The sequence below is a fragment of the Ovis canadensis genome, chromosome 25 (genome assembly GCF_042477335.2).
Source record: "Ovis canadensis isolate MfBH-ARS-UI-01 breed Bighorn chromosome 25, ARS-UI_OviCan_v2, whole genome shotgun sequence".
Classification (NCBI taxonomy): Eukaryota; Metazoa; Chordata; class Mammalia; order Artiodactyla; family Bovidae; genus Ovis; species Ovis canadensis.
In genome coordinates this window covers 48447890-48465582 of record NC_091269.1, presented here as the reverse complement: position 1 = coordinate 48465582, position 17693 = coordinate 48447890, and the positions used below count along the sequence as shown (strand labels likewise).

The 17693-nt window shown below is 53.0% G+C and overlaps 3 protein-coding genes across 15 annotated transcripts in view; 2 read left to right on the top strand and 1 right to left on the bottom strand.

Moving 5' to 3' along the window:
* SAMD8 (sterile alpha motif domain containing 8) overlaps nt 1-2464 on the bottom strand; it is a 47529-nt gene extending 45065 nt beyond the window's left edge. Inside the window, exon 1 of one of the 2 annotated variants that reach the window (XM_069572191.1) lies at nt 2189-2464. In XM_069572191.1, the coding sequence (XP_069428292.1) occupies nt 2189-2362 (174 nt within the window). In that variant the 5' untranslated portion in view covers nt 2363-2464. The remainder of the gene's footprint in view (nt 1-2188) is intronic. The other variant, XM_069572192.1, reaches the window with a different exon arrangement.
* Nucleotides 2465-4186: 1722 nt separating this feature from the next.
* Nucleotides 4187-17183, top strand: DUSP13B (dual specificity phosphatase 13B). 12 transcript variants are annotated; one of them, XM_069572180.1, is made up of 11 exons: nt 4243-4413; nt 4557-4683; nt 5219-5436; nt 6739-6946; nt 7221-7298; nt 9315-9509; nt 10505-10599; nt 13283-13372; nt 14242-14415; nt 15842-16062; nt 16452-17183. In XM_069572180.1, the coding sequence occupies exons 4-11, from the start codon at nt 6860-6862 to the stop codon at nt 16694-16696; spliced, it is 1185 nt and encodes a 394-aa protein (XP_069428281.1). In that variant the 5' UTR covers nt 4243-4413; nt 4557-4683; nt 5219-5436; nt 6739-6859; the 3' UTR covers nt 16697-17183. The 12 variants fall into 12 exon arrangements, with proteins under 12 accessions (XP_069428285.1, XP_069428282.1, XP_069428280.1 ...); XM_069572184.1 differs by lacking the exon at nt 4557-4683 and having other exon boundaries at nt 4187-4413; nt 9315-9410; XM_069572181.1 differs by lacking the exon at nt 4557-4683 and having other exon boundaries at nt 4187-4413; nt 16720-17183.
* DUSP13A (dual specificity phosphatase 13A) lies at nt 4265-5447 on the top strand. Its single transcript, XM_069571539.1, has 2 exons — nt 4265-4413; nt 5219-5447. Exons 1-2 carry the CDS (start codon nt 4265-4267, stop codon nt 5445-5447), a joined length of 378 nt encoding a protein of 125 aa, XP_069427640.1.
* Nucleotides 17184-17693: the final 510 nt, after the last annotated feature.

Below are 17693 nucleotides of genomic sequence, written 5' to 3'. Positions count from 1 at the left end.
AGTTCAGTGCAGCAAATTTTTACATGCCAAGACTTTTATTTAGAGCTAAGTATGAAGACAAAATCTCTAGAGAATCTCAGTTTAGTGAGGGTGAAGTAAAGTGAAGTGAAGTCGCTCAGTCGTGTCCAACTCTTTGCTACCCCATAGACTGTAGCCTACCAGGCTTCTCTGTCCATGGGATTTTCCAGGCAAGAGTACTGGAGTGGGTTGCTATTTCCTTCTCCAGGGGATCTTCCCGATCCAGGGATCACAGGTCTCCCGCATTGCAAGCGGACACTTTACCCTCCGAGCCACCAGGGAAGCTTAGTGAGGGTAAACAAACATAAATAAGCAACAGTATACACACTTTCTCAACTATATTAATTTAAAGAAAAAGGAGCTAATTTTGAACAATAGCTAAAAGCAAGGCTAAGAATTCATCTCTCCTTTGAAGAAATAATTATCAGTCCACTGGGCATTTGAAGATATGACATAGAGTGTATACACATACACTAACTTAGTAACTAGCTGCAGTAAGTAAATTATCATCTCATTAAGATTAAACTGTTAAGATACCCATTTAGACTAGAAATACTTGATTAAAACTTTTGTTTTGAAACGCCAACAACTTTGTCAACCTCTAACTGTATAAAAAGTTGTAAAACAACATATGAGATGTGGCTAGTCAAACACTTCACCAAATCACGCTATTTAACAATTACAAAAAAAAAACCTATTTCAACTAAATATAGATATGGTAATAATTATTTTTCTGGCACAATCATGGTTTTGGTACTATATCTTCCATACAGTAAAAGGCATCTGTGTACCCACCTATCCCAGTTCTGTTAACTGCCAGCTACAAGCATCCTCTATTCTTACTCTAGATAACTTTACTAAAAATATTATTTATACAATAACTGCAAAGTATTGGTCCTGCAAATCTGTCAAGGGTATCCTTCCAGTTTTCAAGAGATAACTCCAATTGTGGAGTCATGGGAGAGAGAAAGGTCTGGTAGTCTCCTGGACTGTGGTGGTTTCACACAGTTTTATCTACTTTTTTAGGTAGATAAAACCAGATGCTTTTAACCCAGATATTTGCCATGATCATATTTTTACCTCCTGACCAGTATATGTCAACTCAAATGATCAAGAGTGAAATCAGTCAGTACGGAGTATCTGAAAAATCTAAGTGTCCAAACTTGTTTCGACTTTATTTTTTTTTAATAAAGGTAAAGTATTAAATTTTTTTTAAAGATTACCTAAACTTGTCAGGTATTTAAGACAAAACAAATTTAAATAAAATACAAACAAATAAAGAGAAACACGCTATCACTGTGAGAATAAATTCAAAGGATTTATCTTTACATTCAGAACCACTCCTTTCACTATCTTTTCCAAACATCACTTCCTTTTCACTACTTCTAGTCCTTTGGGCAAATCAGTGTTAAAGAACACCCTTCTCACCCCAGATTCTTATAAGGACTCACTGTCCACAAACTAGAAAGCTCCATAATCCAAGTATATTACCCCAGAGACCTTCCATGCTATGAAAGACACCTGTGCAAATGCCCAAGCCCTAAATTAGAGCCCCCAAGGGCTCCTCTTCGGTCTTGACCCCATTTATCTCTTTCTGGTCTTTAAGGCCAGACGACTTGCCACCTGACAGCCCCTTCCTCTTCAAACCTAAATCCTCCCCCTAATTAGTACCAACCCCTTAGGTCAGCAATCTCGTCAGTCCCACCCTAGTTCCTTCTCTCTCGCCCAGTGGGAACATCGGCCCTGGATCGGCTCCTCTGAGCCCTCTTCCCACTGCCAAACCGCAGAGCATCTCCCCCCTGGTCCTACATTCCCGCGGGACCCTTCGGTCTTCTCCCCTCACTTTCACCCGGCTTTCCGAAACGTCCATGCCCTGCCTCTCCAAGGCCACATCTCCCTCAGCCTCCACACCCTCTCCCTCGCCCCTCGGCCTCTTCTTACCCCTTAGTCGGGGGCCATCGTCACCCGCCTCAGGGCCTCGGCTCAACAGCCTCCATTTCCCTCAGATTCCGTTCTAAAGGACTCTCCACGCTCCCTCAACCGTCTCCCACGGCCCCTCCGAATTCTGTCCCTGGCACCCCCACCCGCCTCCACCCCCGACTCCCCCATTCACCCGTGCTGCATGCGCCCACCCCGAACTCCCCTCTCCTCCACCTCAGCTGCAGCTCACCTCCTTGTTCCGAATCGCGCTCCCCGGACCCGCCTCCGGGTCGGCGTCCGAGCCGCTGCCGGAGTCCGGTGCCCTCCGGGCCTCCCTAGAGAGAGACGCCTCAAGCGGTGGGGGCGGAGCCCGGGTAGGCGAGCCGGAGTGGAGGCTGGGGCGGTGGCGGCTGCGCGCAGGCATCGCTGCGGCCCGGCTCCGACCGCGGTCTCATCCGCGCCGGCAGCTGCTCAAATCCGAACCGGATATACTTCGCGAGGCGGGGCCCCATCGATGGGAGGCGGAGCCTTAGGGGGTGGGGCAAAACCCGGAAGACGCTCGGGGTTCAAGATGGGCGTGAGGGGAGGACGGCGATCTGAAACGGCTGCAAGGAAACCCAAGAGAGCATGCATTTGGTCCAAAGCTAACGAGATGAGAGATGACGCGCTAGTGCAGGCGGGGCGGGGCCTATGGGATTAGTAAATTGGGGGCAAGAGGGACTTTCCCCTAATTCCTTTGCAGGGAGCCAGCCTCCAGTCATCATTATTACCGTTTATTGCCCCTTTACTCTCTGACTGTCCCTATGCCAAATGCCATATAAATATATCTCTTAATCCTTGTGCCACCTATGCAGGGCATCACAACAGAGAAGGGCCAAGCAACTTTGCCTCAGGTCCGCAGTTAATATGTGCCGAAGCCAGTATTCCTACTGAAGTCTAACTTGAGAACATATGCTCTTCTCGCTTTACTGTACCACCCCACCCTGAAGGAAGCCCCCACCTTAGGCCTAGCCGTGGCATGTGAAGTGAAGTCGCTCAGTCGTGTCCGACTCTTTGTGACCCCACGGACTGTAGCCTACCAGGCTCCTCCCTCCATGGGATTCTCCAGACAAGAGTACTGGAGTGGGTTGCCATTTCCTTCTCCAGGGGATCTTCCCGACCCAGGGATCGAACCCAGGTGTCCCGCATTCCAGGCAGACGCTTTAACCTCTAAAACCGCCTTCGACCTGGGCTCCAGCCCCCTCTTCACCTTGCTTCCTCGGGCGGTGCAAGGCAGGCTTCAGTGGCTCTGATGGGAGTGGGATTCTGGGGTGGACACTGAGTGCAACCCGCTTCCATGGAATGCCCTGGTATGGCCTTTACCCTCAAACCAGACTCAAAGCCAGGTGCAACTGGGAGCCTCCCCACTACAGCTTATGCCCCCCCCCACCCCCCACAAAGCCTTCATGAAGGCATCTGAGAGTGGGCAAGACATCTCACTTCAGCCTACGAGGACCTCTGGCAGAAGGACGAATACAGACCTTTCTCTGTTTCTGCTGTGAGGACAAAAGCCCTTATAAGCAGAGGAATCTCCCTCCCACCCAAAAATATTTTTGATGACAGCCCTTTCTTTGCCTCTTCAGAAGGTCGAGGAAAACATTCATCTCTCCCTTCTGCCTCTCTGGCACACATGGCCCATTTTAGCCGTCTCTTTTGAGAAATCAGCCATCTTCATAACAGAACTATTGTTCAAACTTTCCCCCACAAACCCTGTGGGCACCCTTTAGATGAGGTCCTCCAGGCCTCCCCTCCACATTTCTCAGACTCTGTAACTCAGGAAACTTCCCCTGAGTCCCATAATCCAGAAGCTCCTCCAGCAGTCAAACAGTTTCCACTTAGTATGTGACCCACCCAGACCTGAAGAACTTTTCCCATCATGCATCGTTGGAGCCAACCACCTCCTCTGCACCGGATCTCTACCTTAACGCAGTCCTCAGAACCAAATAGACTTATACAGGACTCTAAATCTATTAATATCTACTGTGTGTTAGACTCAGAGTATCTTTTGTTTCAGCTAATCCTTATAATTCTTACTTGAGAGATGAAGAAACTGAGGCTGAGAGGTAACGTGACTTGCAGAGATAGATCTGATTCCCTGTTGTCAGGCAGTTTCAGGCCAGGGGGTGACTTGGGGAGGAAAATGTCCTGTTTTCTCTAGAGGCCCCTGTAATTTGCTGAGTCACTTGCTGCCGTCTCACCTGTCCCTGCCAGTCTCTAGGAAGGAGGAATGACACTGGAGAGGCAGAGAGGAGTGACCACGGAGACAGAGGGGTGGGTGGGCTGGCCCATGGCGGAAGCCTCGCTCCCACAGCTGAGGGGAGATGCGGGAGCTACGCCTTGCCCCAGCGTCCTGGAACTGGAGGAGCTCCTGAGGGCAGGGAAGGTTTCTTCCAGCCACGTGGATGAAGTTTGGCCCAACCTTTACATAGGAGATGCGTGAGTGGTAGTTGGCTGAAGGGACGTGGGGGTGAGGACAAGGAGAGACAGTTCTTGGGATCTTTACCAGAGATGGGGGGTTGGGGTGAGAGAAAGGGCAACTGGTTCTGCTCTGAGTTTCCCAAGCCAGGGACTTCCTCCAGGACCCCTTCGTGCTAGGAACAGTGCAGTGATCAGGTGCAGCCACCAGGGGGAGCAGGGACTTTGCCTGCCTGAAAGAAGGGAGCTCCCAAAAGTTCCCAGAGTCTTCTGGCACATCAGGAACAACTGGTGGGTCTTGGGGGTGGGATCTTGGGGGTGGGGTGGGTGGGGCAAAGGACGGGGAATCGTGGTGATTTGGGGTGAGAGATGGGGTGGACAGAGAGCTCCCCTTTCCGGTTCCGGCCTTCTTCCTTTGGACACAGACTGGGTGAGGAAGGCTGACTGGAGGTGAATCAAGGAAGGTGTCACCTTTAAATATTTGCAGATTAAAAACAGGTATGAGGTAGTGGCCAGGAAGAGCCGGATGTGCGAGGCAGGGCATGTGGCAAGCAGGGAGGTGCAGCTGGGTCCTAGGGCTGAAGCAATCCTTTCCTTCCTGTCCTGGCATGGCAGGGGCGGATTGCCTCAGGAAGCGGAGAAGCTAAAGCTACATCCCTGTACTACCAGCTCCCCTACTAGAAAGCTCCTGGGTGAGGCTGTGAGCCGTGAACCCCACAAGTTCCTCTGGCTCCTTCTGGACCCTAATGGATTCATCGCTCTAAGGCAGGGGACCAGACAACGCCTCCTTCCCAGACCTCATGGCTTCCCTTCCTCCCCTCCCTAGGGCCACAGCAAATAACCGCTTTGAGCTCTGGAAGCTGGGCATCACCCACGTGCTGAATGCCGCCCATGGGGGCCTCTACTGTCAGGGCAACGCTGACTTCTATGGCAGCAGTGTGAGCTACCTGGGGGTGCCAGCCCACGACCTCCCTGAGTTCGACATCAGTGTCTACTTCTCTTCTGCAGCTGACTTCATCCACCGTGCCCTGAGCACGCCTGGGGGTAGGACCTGACATCTGAACCCATATTCCACCCAGCTCAGTCATGGGAGGATGTCCAGGTTCCCCTTTAACATCAGTGGCCTCCCACCGCTAGTTTTTAAAAAGTCATCATGTTTTTTAAATCCTCTGCTCAGTGTCCCAGCACTTTATCCAGTAGCATTGCTCCACAGACAGGGAAAGGGAGGCCTGAAGTACAAGGTCATGCCCCGAGTTAGGAGCAGCCCTGGGGCTGGAAGCCAGGTCTCCCAAACAATAAAACAGTTCTTCCTCTGCATCACTCAGCCTTGGGAGATTGCCATCTGGTATCTAGATGTCTGGTTTCTGCCCCAAAGTACTTTCAAATGGAAAAAAAAATCTTCTAATATCTGGGGTGCAACAAAGGAGCCTGGGGAAGCTGCTTACTGTTCATCCTGGGTGAGAGCTGTGCCCCTTGCTACCCGACCCCAGATAAGCCAGTGTCTATGCTTCGGTTTCTCATCTGTGTCATGGGAAAGACAAGACTGTGGCTCATAGCACTTTTCAATCCAAAGCATCCTGACCTTCATTTTTCTTCACCCATTCATTCATCAACTATTTATTATCTTCTCTGTGACAGGCATGGAGCTAGATAAGGGGACACTAGATACTTGCCTTAAACAAAGCAGGGTCCCTGGTGGAAAGACATTCAAAATGTTATTACATCTGAGCACTACTCAGATGAGTCGGTAAAAGTGAAGTACAGGACAGGGTCCTGGATTCAGAGGATCAGGAAGTTGGGGGGAATTCCCTCTACAACAGTATTCACTGTTGCATCCATGCAAAAAGGATGAGCTGCTTTGTGATTCAAATGATACCATGAGTAGTCAGGAAGCCTTATCTCAGTGGAATCCTGACAAATGAGTAGTAGATGTTAGTCAGACTGAGAGAAGGGAAAAACTTTTACAAGTAGTTGAAAGAGCATGTGGGAAGGCTGGAGGCCAGGGACCATGACAGCTTCAAGGGACTGCAAGTTACCCAGTGTTTCCAGAGCTGAGAGCTGGGGTGGGACAGCCTGGGGTGAAGCTGCAAGGTCAGCAAGGCCAGCCCACAGAGAGTCCTAGAAGCCGTATTGGGGTGTGTTTACCCCATCCCAAGGGTAGGCATAAGAGGTGCTAATGTACCCACTTGACACATCGGGAAATGGAGGCCCAGACATGTTGAGTGATTTGCCGAGGGTCACAGAATACACCCAAAGCAGAGTAAGGGAAGGAACTTGGGTCCCCACCTCAGCCACTGGGTGGGCTGGCTGGTGGGAAAGGCTCTTTCAGCAGGATGTCTTCCTCAGCCAAGGTCCTGGTGCACTGCGTGGTCGGGGTGAGCCGCTCTGCCACACTGGTCCTGGCCTACCTCATGCTGCGCCAGCAGCTCTCCCTGCGCCAGGCGGTGATCACCGTGAGGGAGCGCCGATGGGTCTTCCCCAACAGAGGTTTCCTTCACCAGCTCTGCCGGCTGGACCAGCAGCTGCGGGGTGCAGGCCGGAGCTGAGGGGCCAGGTGAGGGTTGGGCAGGGCGTGAGGGGCCGAGGCTGGGTGCAGTGCCAAGTGAAAGGTCAGGTGAGGGCTGGGCAGAGGGCAAGGGTACAACTAGAATAAGGGGTTGGGTGAGGACATGAATGAGAGCAGTTCAGAGGTTGGGTTTCAGGGCTGAGTGGGGCTGGAAGAGAGGGTTGAAAGGGGCTTGGCCCATTCCCCAAGCTACTGGGCTGCCCTCACCAATCCTAGGCCTGGCTCAGGCAGCTTGATCGTCAGTCCCTCCCCCTACTCCCAGCCCACTCACAGATTCTTCAGAGCCAGAGAAGATGGAAAGGCTGGGAAAGAAAGGGGTGAGAAGCATAAAATGGAAGAGGTAAGGCCTTCCAAACTGGTCCTGGTGCTGACCTGCCCTACCTCCTTGGCCAAAAGCCTGTGGGGTTCACCCACCTGAACCCCACCAAGACAGGATCACAGCCGGTCCTGTACCTGAGGGCCGTCTGGCTCTTCCCACACCTCTGCACACCCTCCCCTCAGGTCTGGATCCTAGTCCTTGGTGAAGCGTGGGGCTGCAGTCATTGCTCCAAGTTTAGTTGATAATCACGTCAGCCCCGCGCATCCATCCCCACAATGGAGAAAGAGAACAGGTGCTCCTGCCACTGGCCACAACCTCCTCACACAAGCCCTGCTTGATACAAAGTTCTCCCATCGCCATGCCCTTCAGTTCTTTGCCTTGGACTCAGCACCCCACTCTCTACCGTCACACCCCACCCAATGTGATCTCAGAGATCTCCAGAAGGACCCTCCCTAACCTCCCTCCGTCTCTGATTCTGTGGTCCCCAAAGGACATAAAGCCTTCCTGAAGTCTATCCATTTACCTTCTGCCTCCTCCTATTCCATATTCAGTGCATCTGGAGCACAAGCCCTCAGTCCTTAGGCTGCATGAAAGAGACAGATCCCCAGTATCTCCTCTGCCCAAGCCACCTCCCTCCTGCTAGAGGCCCCAGTCTCCCCAGCTGCCCAGCAGAAGGAGCTTGGCTCCCCCACAGCAATGGTGCGTCTCAGGCTCCCAGCCCACAAATGGTTGCCAAGGTGCTGCTGTAATTTCTTTGGCATCAGCTCTGTGTTTTCTTCCTGCTCAACTGAGAGGAGGCAGGGGTGTCTCTTCCTGAGGGTAGAGAGGCTGTGGGGGCTCCAGATTGTGAGGCAGCTGTGGAGTGCCCACTGCCTGTCTTCTCCCACCATGCCCATGTTGGGGCTGTCCCTGTCTGGCTCCAACAGCTCATTTTCCTTATATTCCATCCCCACTGAGGGCCATCTGAGGGAAGGTTAAGCCTCCAGAGATGCTCTCCATTTCCCCCATCCCACCTCCAGCTCCTGCTACCCATACTGTTCCTTCCTTCACCTCTCCTCACCCTGAATTTGGCTGTGCCCCACCACCCACTGGCTCAGAAGGGCTGCCAGCTGGAAGTGGGACACTGTCCTGGGCTCTTCTGGGAGTTAGGAGAGTAGCAGCTTTCTCCTCCTGCCAGAGCCTCCCTGGGGCATGAATGAATCTCCCCCTGCCCACCACCCGTAAGAGCTGCTTTTGTCTCTGAATGCATAACCAGCCTGGCCAAGGGGGAGCACGTGAGCAATATCAACCCTTTCCCATGTGCTGTTAGGAGGATGAGCATCTTGGGGTTGGGAATGGGGGCAGGAAGGAGGTCTCGGTTAGTTTGAGGGTGAATGCCATGAAAGAAAATAGGCATTATAGCTGGGGTTGGGATTAGGCCCAAGGCGAGGCTGGGGGGGAAACTGTTGTGGGGGTTCTGCAGGTGTGGCAGCCGAGAGGGGGATGGGAAGAGCATCTTCCCACCTTGCTCATTCCTCTAGGCAGGCTTTGGGAACTGTGGGAACAGCGCATCTCTGATCATGCCCAACCACCCCGCTTCCTCAGCCTGGGGCCTTAAATCCTCTCACCTCAGGCCTCTGCATTCTTCTTTTCAGGCAGCTGGCTTTGGGGGAGTCAGTTGGGCTATAGCCTTAAACAATTCCTGGGGCTACATCCACAAAATAGTCTGTGAAGCTGGGGCCCCCAAGAGTTGTGCAGTGAGCAACCTGTGTGACTGTACACAGTAGTCCTAGGGCTGAGGACTCAGAGGTGAGGGGGCTTTGGGGAGAGGTCATCTCTCTTCAAGAGCCTTGGGCCTCAAACTTGCCTCTTTATCTCTTTTGGCACCCATAACCCACTTGATCTTACACAGAGGCTCAAGGCAGAGCAGGTTTAGCTGGCAGCTCTTGTCCCTGCCGTGGTGAGTCCCAGCCAATCTGAGCCTCAGTTGTTTTTTTTTGGTTTTTTTTTTGAGCCTCAGTTTACCTGCCTGTAACATGGAGTTCATTTCTCCCCCAGAACTGGGCCTTACTCCCTGCTATGGGGCTCTGCCATTTTGCCCTGGCCCTGCTGGTGCTGCTGGAGGTTGTGGCCCAGGTGGATACCCAGAAGATGGTAAGAGCCCAGTGCGGGGCCCACCCTCAAGCCTGCAGCTCCATCCACTTCCTCCTGCTGCCTGTACTCCCTCTCAGCCATGGCCTCCAGTGCTCACAGGTGGGAAGGGACTGCCCTCTCAGCCAGGCCCTGAGGACTCCTCTCCCAGGGGCTTTAAGTTCCCCTAGGAGTCGGGGGACATGGGAGTGGGAGGGGTGTTCTAAGTGCTCCTGATAGCCTGTGGCCACAGCTGCCTCCATCAGCCCTCGCCAGGGCTCAAGGAGCCACAGTAAGGGCTGAGCCCAGCTTGCTGGAGCTCCGGCTTCAGAGACCCAGAGGCGGTGTGGCTGTAGGTAATCATCTGTGTGGCGGTCATCTGGGGGTGTGAGTAGAGAAGAGTACTGAAGCATGGGTATATGAGGAGGGTCTCTGAAGAGTGAGAATTCTTAACAGACCTAAATCCAAGGTCTCTAACTGAGCCGTCAGCCTTGGAAGGGACTTTAACAGAACGGTGAGGTCTGCTCCAGGAATGTCTTCTGGGGGAGGGAAGAGGTTCGCAGAGAACAGGCTGGTTTCCAGAAGCACGGTTTCTGACTGTAGGCCGGGCCTGTTCCAAAGACCTGCTCTGAACGCCACTTAACATCTTTGTCTGTCTTTCTGCCCACATTTCCCTCAGCCTGATCTGGATCTTAGTCCGGGGCCAGTCCTATAACCTTTGGCTCCCAGCGAGGGGCCCCTGGGCCTGGGTTCTGGTGTCAGCGCCGCCAGCTGGGACGTGATTTGGCTGTTCTCTTCCCCACTCTCCCCCATGGAGACGCCTTCTCGCTTTAACTTGCTGCCCATACTCCACGTGCTCCCCATGAAGACCAACGGACCTTCCCAAATGGCTTATTCCGTCTCCCTTCCTCCTGCCCCACAATCCATATCCACGTCCACACACGTCACAGGCAGACCCCCTTGCTGGACTGCCTCTGCTCCCAGCGGGGCCAGGTGCCTGGCTGGGCTTGGCACTGACCGTGCCAGGGGACCCGTGGGGGAGTTGGGAGTGGCAGGGGGAGGCCAGAGGAGGGGAGCAGCACATCATGCTTTATAATTAAACTCCAATCAAAAAATAGAAACAGCATCAAGTGTGCAGAGACGGGCGTCTGAAAGCTGGGAGCAAAAAGTGCCCGTCAGAGAAGACCACAGCCTGGGCCAAATACCCCCACAGGTGGGTGAGTGCCCCTACTCTGGGGGCTGCAGAGCATGCTGGGTAAAGAGGGCCAGGACACCTGTGCCTGTGCATGTTGGGGGTGGGAAGGCGGCTGCACTGGATTAGCGGAGAGACTGGGTCGGAGATAGAGGCCCAGATGAAGCCTGCTAATCAGATCAACCTGGGCTTGAATCCTGGCTCCTGTGCTTATTGGCTGTGTGACCTTGGGCATAGAGCTTAGTCTTTCTGAGCCTTAGTTTCCTCATCTGTAAAAATGGGGATGGTAAATGTTATCTGCCTCATAAGAGTGCTGTGAGAATTCAGTGAGAAAAATTTAAGTCTTTAGCTCTGTCTGATGCAAAGCATATCCTTAGTTTGTGGTAAATATAATAACCATTACTGGACAGAGAAAGACAAATTAAGGAACACAAAAAGATAGAGACCAAGCCTCACTGTCCCGTGGGATATGGCTGAGGCTTCAAAGGGTAAGCGCGATGATAATAAGAGTAAGATGCACCATTTATTGGGCATCTACCAGGAGGCGGACACTGGGGGAGGTGCCCTAAACATGGCATTCTCACAGCAGCTCCACTGAGAAAGCTGGCTCAGAGAAGACCACACAGATCCCAGCTCCAGACCTGAGAACTTGGCCCAGGCCTGCCCTCCTCCAAGACCAGCACGCAGGGCGCAGGGTCACAGGCAGCTCCCCACTGGCCGCCTGCCTGCCACCCTCCCCAAAGCTTCTTTCGCCAGACTCTTCACTTGTCCTGTCCTGAGCTCTCCGGCCCCACCTCTCCTGTGGCCACAGTCCCATGTGGTCTGCCTGGAGGAGGAGGAGAGAGTGAGCAGGAGGGAAGACCAGGAGGGGGTGGATGGCAGACAGCTGCTCCCCTGCCCTGCGGAGGCCTGAGCCTTGGTCTGAGGCTGTGGCATGTGGGGTAGTGTGCTGGGGGTCTGTGGGGGAGCGTGAGCTCCTGTGAGTGGGGTGGAGACAGAGGCACTGGCGACAACAACATAGAGGGTACGAGAGGCACAAAGGCAGAAAACAGGTGTCTGAACTTGTAAACAGCAGCAACTCAAGAGAGGGAAGAGCACCGCCCACAGGGGCAGCTGCTCAGCTTAGGGGGAGACTCAGGAAGGAGGCAGAAGGGGCACCAGAGGGAGCAGGGTGCAGAGCCAGACAAAGCCTATCCCTGCTGGATGTGTGGCCCGTGTCTACAGCCACGTCACCCTGAACACACCTGATCTTGTCTGGACATCAGGCCCAGGTTTCACCCTGCTATGGCCAAGAGATGCAGGAGGAGGGAGGGGTCAGGCAGGACTCTCAGTCTCGATCTGGGGATGGCAGAAACCAGGGGCTGCTGCAGCTACCAACTTCCCTTCTGTGGGTGTGCCCAGAGCTCTAAGGATGAGTCGCTGGGTGGGGGCTGGGCCCTCACAGGATAGAGCAGACACGTAGGGGGTACATCCATGAGTATCGAGTATGAGGTCCAAGGTGAGGCCTAACAACGAGTACTCCTAAGTTCAAGGAAAAGGCCCCCTTCTCCAGACCTGGGCCTAGGCCCTGAGGAGACTGAGGCTGGGCTGTGGCCTAGCAGCTCTCATTCCCGACCCCTCTGCTGGCTCCTCCATCTCCCAGGAGCTTCCAGGAGGATCAGGGACAAGCTCTGTCTCAACAGGAGTTTGCCGGTCGCAGGCACAGCTGAGCTGCAAGACACCCACTGGACACTGGGTGGCGGCCTTACCCCGCACCAAGCTCAAAGGCCTGCAGCTGCGCCCACAAGGCTTCCCTAAGCCCCATTTCCCCCAACCTGGGACTTCTGCAGCCCCAGCTGGCAGCTCCAGACCCGTGTGGCTGTCGACCTCTCCGCACTCCAGCAATATACACTTCACTCTTCCCTGTAGTTTCTGCAAACCCAGCCACTCCTCTCTCATTCTCAGATCAGACCTTCCAGACACTCCTTAAAGCAGGCAAGGCCAGTATCTTTAAGATAAAGAAGAGAAATCATGGCCCAGACAGGAGCTAAGACTTGCTCTTGACCTCAGAATGAGCTGTGGTTAGGCTCTCTGCGCTCTTTCTAAAGTTCTTTTCCCACCACTTCATGTAGCCTCCCATCTCCCTGGGGAGTTCCAGGGCCAAGAGCCTTTAACCCCAAAGAGACACCAAGCAGAGAGGGGTCCAGAGGTGTGGAAGGACTGCACTTCAGTCTGCAGGGGGCCTGCGTCTGCTCTCAGGCCCCACCCCCACCGGTTCCAAGGGAAGGACCTGGAATTCTAGCCGCTTCACAGCGTCTGTGTTCCAGGCGGAACCTGCCCCAGCCTCGTTCTGCTCACGTGCCGGGTCCTGTCCTTGCACCCACTCCCCCACTCCTGGCCCCAGACCATGCCGTAGGTAGGTGGCAGGCCACTCAGCCTGCCCTGAGAGGTCACAGTGGGGGATGAAAGGGAAAGCCGGGTCTTCGCTTCCTCCCTGCCCTCCCACTGCCCGCTGGGTGAGCCTGACCAAGCCGGTGGCCTCCTGGGTGCCCATTTCTCTTCCTGGTCCTGGCACCGCCTACCACAGAACAAAGAAGTTCTTCCCAGTTTGTACCTTCCCTAGTTACTGGTTGAAGGGGCCAAGGCCAGTTAGCCAAGAGGGGCACTGCTTCCCAGCCCAGCACCAGACCCAGGTTCTGGTGCCACTGACATCGCAGCTCTGCAGGGTCTCGGATTCCCTCAGCCAGCTGACTCCTGACACGAGCCATCCCACCGTGGTGAGGCCTGACCTGCATCACTGGCCTGAGTCACAGGGGTAAGGAGGAAAATCCCAGGGCCTATAGGCAGACATGGAACAGCCACAGCAGGCTCCCCTGTAGAGAAAGATGGGTTAGCAACCACTCTGGAGTCCTCAAAGTGGGTATTGCGAAGGCTGGGGGATGGAACTGAAGGCACACAGAATGGGACTGAAACCCTAGCCTTGCTCCTTAGTGACCATACAACTCTGGGCATCACTTAACCAATTATTCTCTCTGACCTTCAGCTTCCTCCTATGTAAAATAGGGACTTTCCATGAATGAGGCCCCAGCGCCCAAGAGGCATCAGCGCATTCAGCAGGGAAGTGCCAACAAGGGTCAGTTCATAGCCCAGGCTCCTCAACTCCAGAGATGGGCTCTGACCTTCAGGCACCTGACAGCGGGAAGGGATGGGAGCCTGAGGACCAGCTGTAGAAGCAGCAGAGAAGCGGGGCTTGAGATGAGCTGCCCGGTTGTGGGGGTCTAAGTGCCTTCTGTGGGCCACAGCCATCTGGAGTTCTCATCCTTACAAACTACCAAGTAGCCAGAGACATAAGGGGTGGGGTTGCACTGGACTAGTTGCTACCAACAGGGAGCTTTTGAGGGCCCCTTGCACAAAGTTTCCAACACCAGGGGCCTCTGGAGAGGGTAGGGGAGAGCGCTTCCTGGCTCCACAGTGGTGACAAGGGGTTGGCTCCTGGTTTCCTGTGGAAAAGGTCTAGGCCTCAGTCCCAGTCAAGCTGGTTAATAACCTCATCTGAAATAACTGAGGCCCTTCTGAAGCATCCCAGTGGCGCCTGGGCAATGTACCATGCCTGGGCCTCCATGTCAGCTGGACCCACCTGTGGGGAGCCTGCCGCTTGCCACTGCAGTGTCCACTCTGTTCTAGGATGGACTCGCTGCAGAAGCAGGACCTCCGGAGGCCCAAGATCCATGGGTCAGTCCGGGTGTCCCCCTACCAGCCACCCACGCTGGCCTCGCTGCAGCGCTTACTGTGGGTCCGTCGGGCGGCCATGTTGAACCACGTCAATGAAGTCTGGCCCAACCTCTTCCTGGGAGACGCGTAAGTACGAGCCAGGATGGGGGTTGGGAGGAGCAGAAGGGGACCCGTGCCCAGAGCGTGTGAGGAGCAGAGTGGCACCCTCTTTGCCTCCGACCATCTCTTCTCACGTATTTATTTCCTTTTACACTGTTAGTACTTTGTGGAACTAGAACATATCCAAGAAAGTACACAAAGCCTCAGTTTCACCCCCCAGGTCAAGAAATAAGACAATACTTGTGCCCTGGAAACCTCCACTGAACCCTTCTCAGCATAAGCTTTTCCCCTGTAGATAACCACTGAGTACTGAAATAGTTATTTCCTTGCTTTTCTTTACAGTTTCACCACTTGGGTTAGTTTTGCCTGCCTTTTAAAGTGATAGGAATAGAGTCATGTTGTGTATTGTACCTGGCGTCATTTGCTCAAAACTGGGAGATGCCAGCAATATGTGCAGCAAACAGTTCATTGCTATATATTACTCATTTGCATGTAAATATCACAGTTTATCTATTCTGTTTGAATTTTCCCACTTTGGGGCTATTATAAACAGAAATTCTAAAAGCATTCTAGTACATGTACCCTGGGAACCACACACGTTTCTCTAGGATATATATAGAGAGAGAGTGCAATATGATTCATTTTCCCTAAAGGTTGTCTTCAAACTTAGAACATATGGATGAATATATGTGGATGTTGTAAGTTTTCTTTTATATTTAGAAAATATAGATCAATATCTTATTAACAATATGGCAAATATGTATCTCCCCTACACGCACAGATAACCAGTTGTAAAATCCTTGTTGACTCAAAAAAAAATGCATACATACATACATACATAAATGCTTTTTCACAGTTCCTTTTTTTTTTTTTACAAAAATGGTATCACTTTATAAGCTCATTTTGTAATCTGCTTTATATAGGAAACTTTTTAAATGGCGCTGCACAACATACTTTAAAAGCACTTTTAAACGACATTCTGTTTTGTTATCCTGTTCTTTTCATAGGTTCTCAATATAGTACCAACACCTTTTCTTATTCACCTGCATCTATCTGCCACATTTTAGTGGTTGCGCAGTGTTTCATTCAGCTGTGTCAATAGTCACTCACTCTCCTCTTATAGTCTATTTAGTGATTCTCCCCACCCCCCACTTTTTCTCTATCTTAAATGTCACTAGATACAGTTTACATTTGTCTGTGAGTACATTTGGAATTCTTTTAAGTTCCTAGGAGGCTGGGGCAAGTGTACGTTTTTGAGGCTTCTAATGCATGTGGCTGAATTGCCCTCCAGAAAAGTTGGCCCGAGTGAAATGGAGCCCCTTCACCCAGACCAGTTCACTGATTCCAGGCTCTACCCTTGGAAGAGGTCAGCAGAGGCTGCCAAGGGGTGAATTCCAGCGCAGCTGGGGCAGACTCAGTGAGCTCTACCCCACCTCCTCCTGTGCCCCTCCAGGTACGCGGCCCGGGACAAGAACAAGTTGACCCAGCTGGGCATCACCCATGTTGTGAATGTCGCCGCAGGCAAGTTTCAGGTGGACACAGGTGCCAAGTTCTACCGCGGAATGCCCTTGGAGTACTATGGCATCGAGGCTGATGACAACCCCTTCTTTGACCTCAGTGTCTACTTTCTGCCTGTTGCTCGATACATCCGAAGTGCCCTCAGTGTTCCCCAAGGTCAGCTGCTGGGGAAAGAGAGGGAATGGAGAGGGGTGCAGGCGGGATCTGGGGTTATCTACTTTTCCAATATGTGGATGGTGGGGTCCTTTAGCAACCCTCCCACCCCAGGGGGCTCACTACTAGCATTTAGTGAGCAGTCCCTTTAGGGGGGAATCTCACCCTTGAAACTAACAATCATAGATATAACTAAGGTCCAGTGTGGTCATCAGGGTAACCATATCCCTCAGTAAGAGGCCAGGCATTGACAGAAGGTCCAAGACCTAGCAAGGGCTCTGGAGTGGTTCCTCTAAGCTGAGGCCTTGGTGTGGAGCTGCAGGGGCAGGGGAGAGGGCAGGATAGAGGATAGGGAGGTGGGTGGACACCTGTGCAATCTGATGCAAACCCAGGGGACTGCAGGAGTACTGACCCTCACCATGCTGGAGTTGCGAAGGATGCTCGTTGCAAAGGAAGCGCCCTGGACCAGGAGAAGGGGATCCCAGCTGCTGCCCTGAGCCCTGCCACTAACATGCTATGTGACCTTGAGCGAGCCCCTTTCCTCTCGGGCCTCAGCAGTGAGGACAGTGTCAGTATGCCGGGATGCTGTGACAGCTGGGCAGAAGCATCTCTGACTCCCTCAAGGACGGGTGCCTGATGCTCGGCTGGGTCTCCCCACAGGCCGCGTGCTGGTACACTGTGCCATGGGGGTGAGCCGCTCTGCCACAGTTGTCCTGGCCTTCCTCATGATCTGCGAGAACATGACGCTGGTGGAGGCCATCCAGACAGTGCAGGCCCGCCGCGATATCTGCCCCAACTCGGGCTTCCTCCGGCAGCTCCAGGTCCTGGACAACCGACTGGGGCGGGAGACGGGGCGGCTCTGACCTGGTGGGCAGCCAGGAATCCTGACCCTCTGGCCGGCATGGCCCACCTAACCAGCCTGCACCTGGGGGCCTTTTTTCCGGTGACCTTGAGATGTAAATGGCAAGTGGGGGCTTAGCTGAGGCAGAGGCAGGGAGAGCTGGTGGTGACCTTTAGCAGGTGGATTTTCCCTGACCCAATCCAAAGATTCTTTATGCAAAAGAGAGTTCAGTCTGTCTCTATAATAAAAGGTTCATCATAATAAAGACTTCCTCTTCTGGTGAGTTCATCTGCTGGTGAAGGTTCATCTTCTGGTGGTTTGTGGGGCAGTGGCTCACTCCTAGGATGGTCAGGAGGTTCCAGAAGGCTAGACAACCTATGATGGCAGTCTAGAGACAGAGTCTGAGTCCACTGTCTGAATAAAGACCAAAGTTTGAGGCATCACCATCCTTCACATGCCTGCCCTGTATCAAAACCGACTGTCAAAACGTGCTGTGCACAAACATGCTGGTATCTCCTGAATCTAGTCAGTCTTTTCATCTTCAGTCTGCTTTCAAAAGCACGGACTGAAATCACAGAAACCTAACAGAGGCATTAAACAAGAGGGTAGGAGACACAGCAAAATTCTTGGTCAAGGATGGTTATGATAGGGCAACACTGGCTTTGAGTTTCTTACTTCTTACTTCTTACAGTGCAGAAAGCCCCCAATTCCTCACCTGTACGTGAGGTATTTATGAGGATTAGATGGGCTGGCTTTCCTTTTACCTCTCTGCCGGTTTCTATGTAGCCCTTGC

What these genes read in the sequence shown, in the direction of transcription:
- DUSP13A (XM_069571539.1), top strand. Translation starts at nt 4,265, where the DNA reads ATGGCGGAAGCCTCGCTCCCACAGCTGAGGGGAGATGCGGGAGCTACG. An exon ending in AACCTTTACATAGGAGATGC is followed by an intron (nt 4,414 to 5,218) that starts GTGAGTGGTAGT and finishes TCCCCTCCCTAG; the next exon opens with GGCCACAGCAAATAACCGCT.
- DUSP13B (XM_069572179.1), top strand. Translation starts at nt 6,860, where the DNA reads ATGGGTCTTCCCCAACAGAGGTTTCCTTCACCAGCTCTGCCGGCTGGA. An exon ending in ATGGCCTCCAGTGCTCACAG is followed by an intron (nt 9,510 to 10,504) that starts GTGGGAAGGGAC and finishes ATCAAAAAATAG; the next exon opens with AAACAGCATCAAGTGTGCAG. An exon ending in CACTGGCCTGAGTCACAGGG is followed by an intron (nt 13,373 to 14,241) that starts GTAAGGAGGAAA and finishes ACTCTGTTCTAG; the next exon opens with GATGGACTCGCTGCAGAAGC.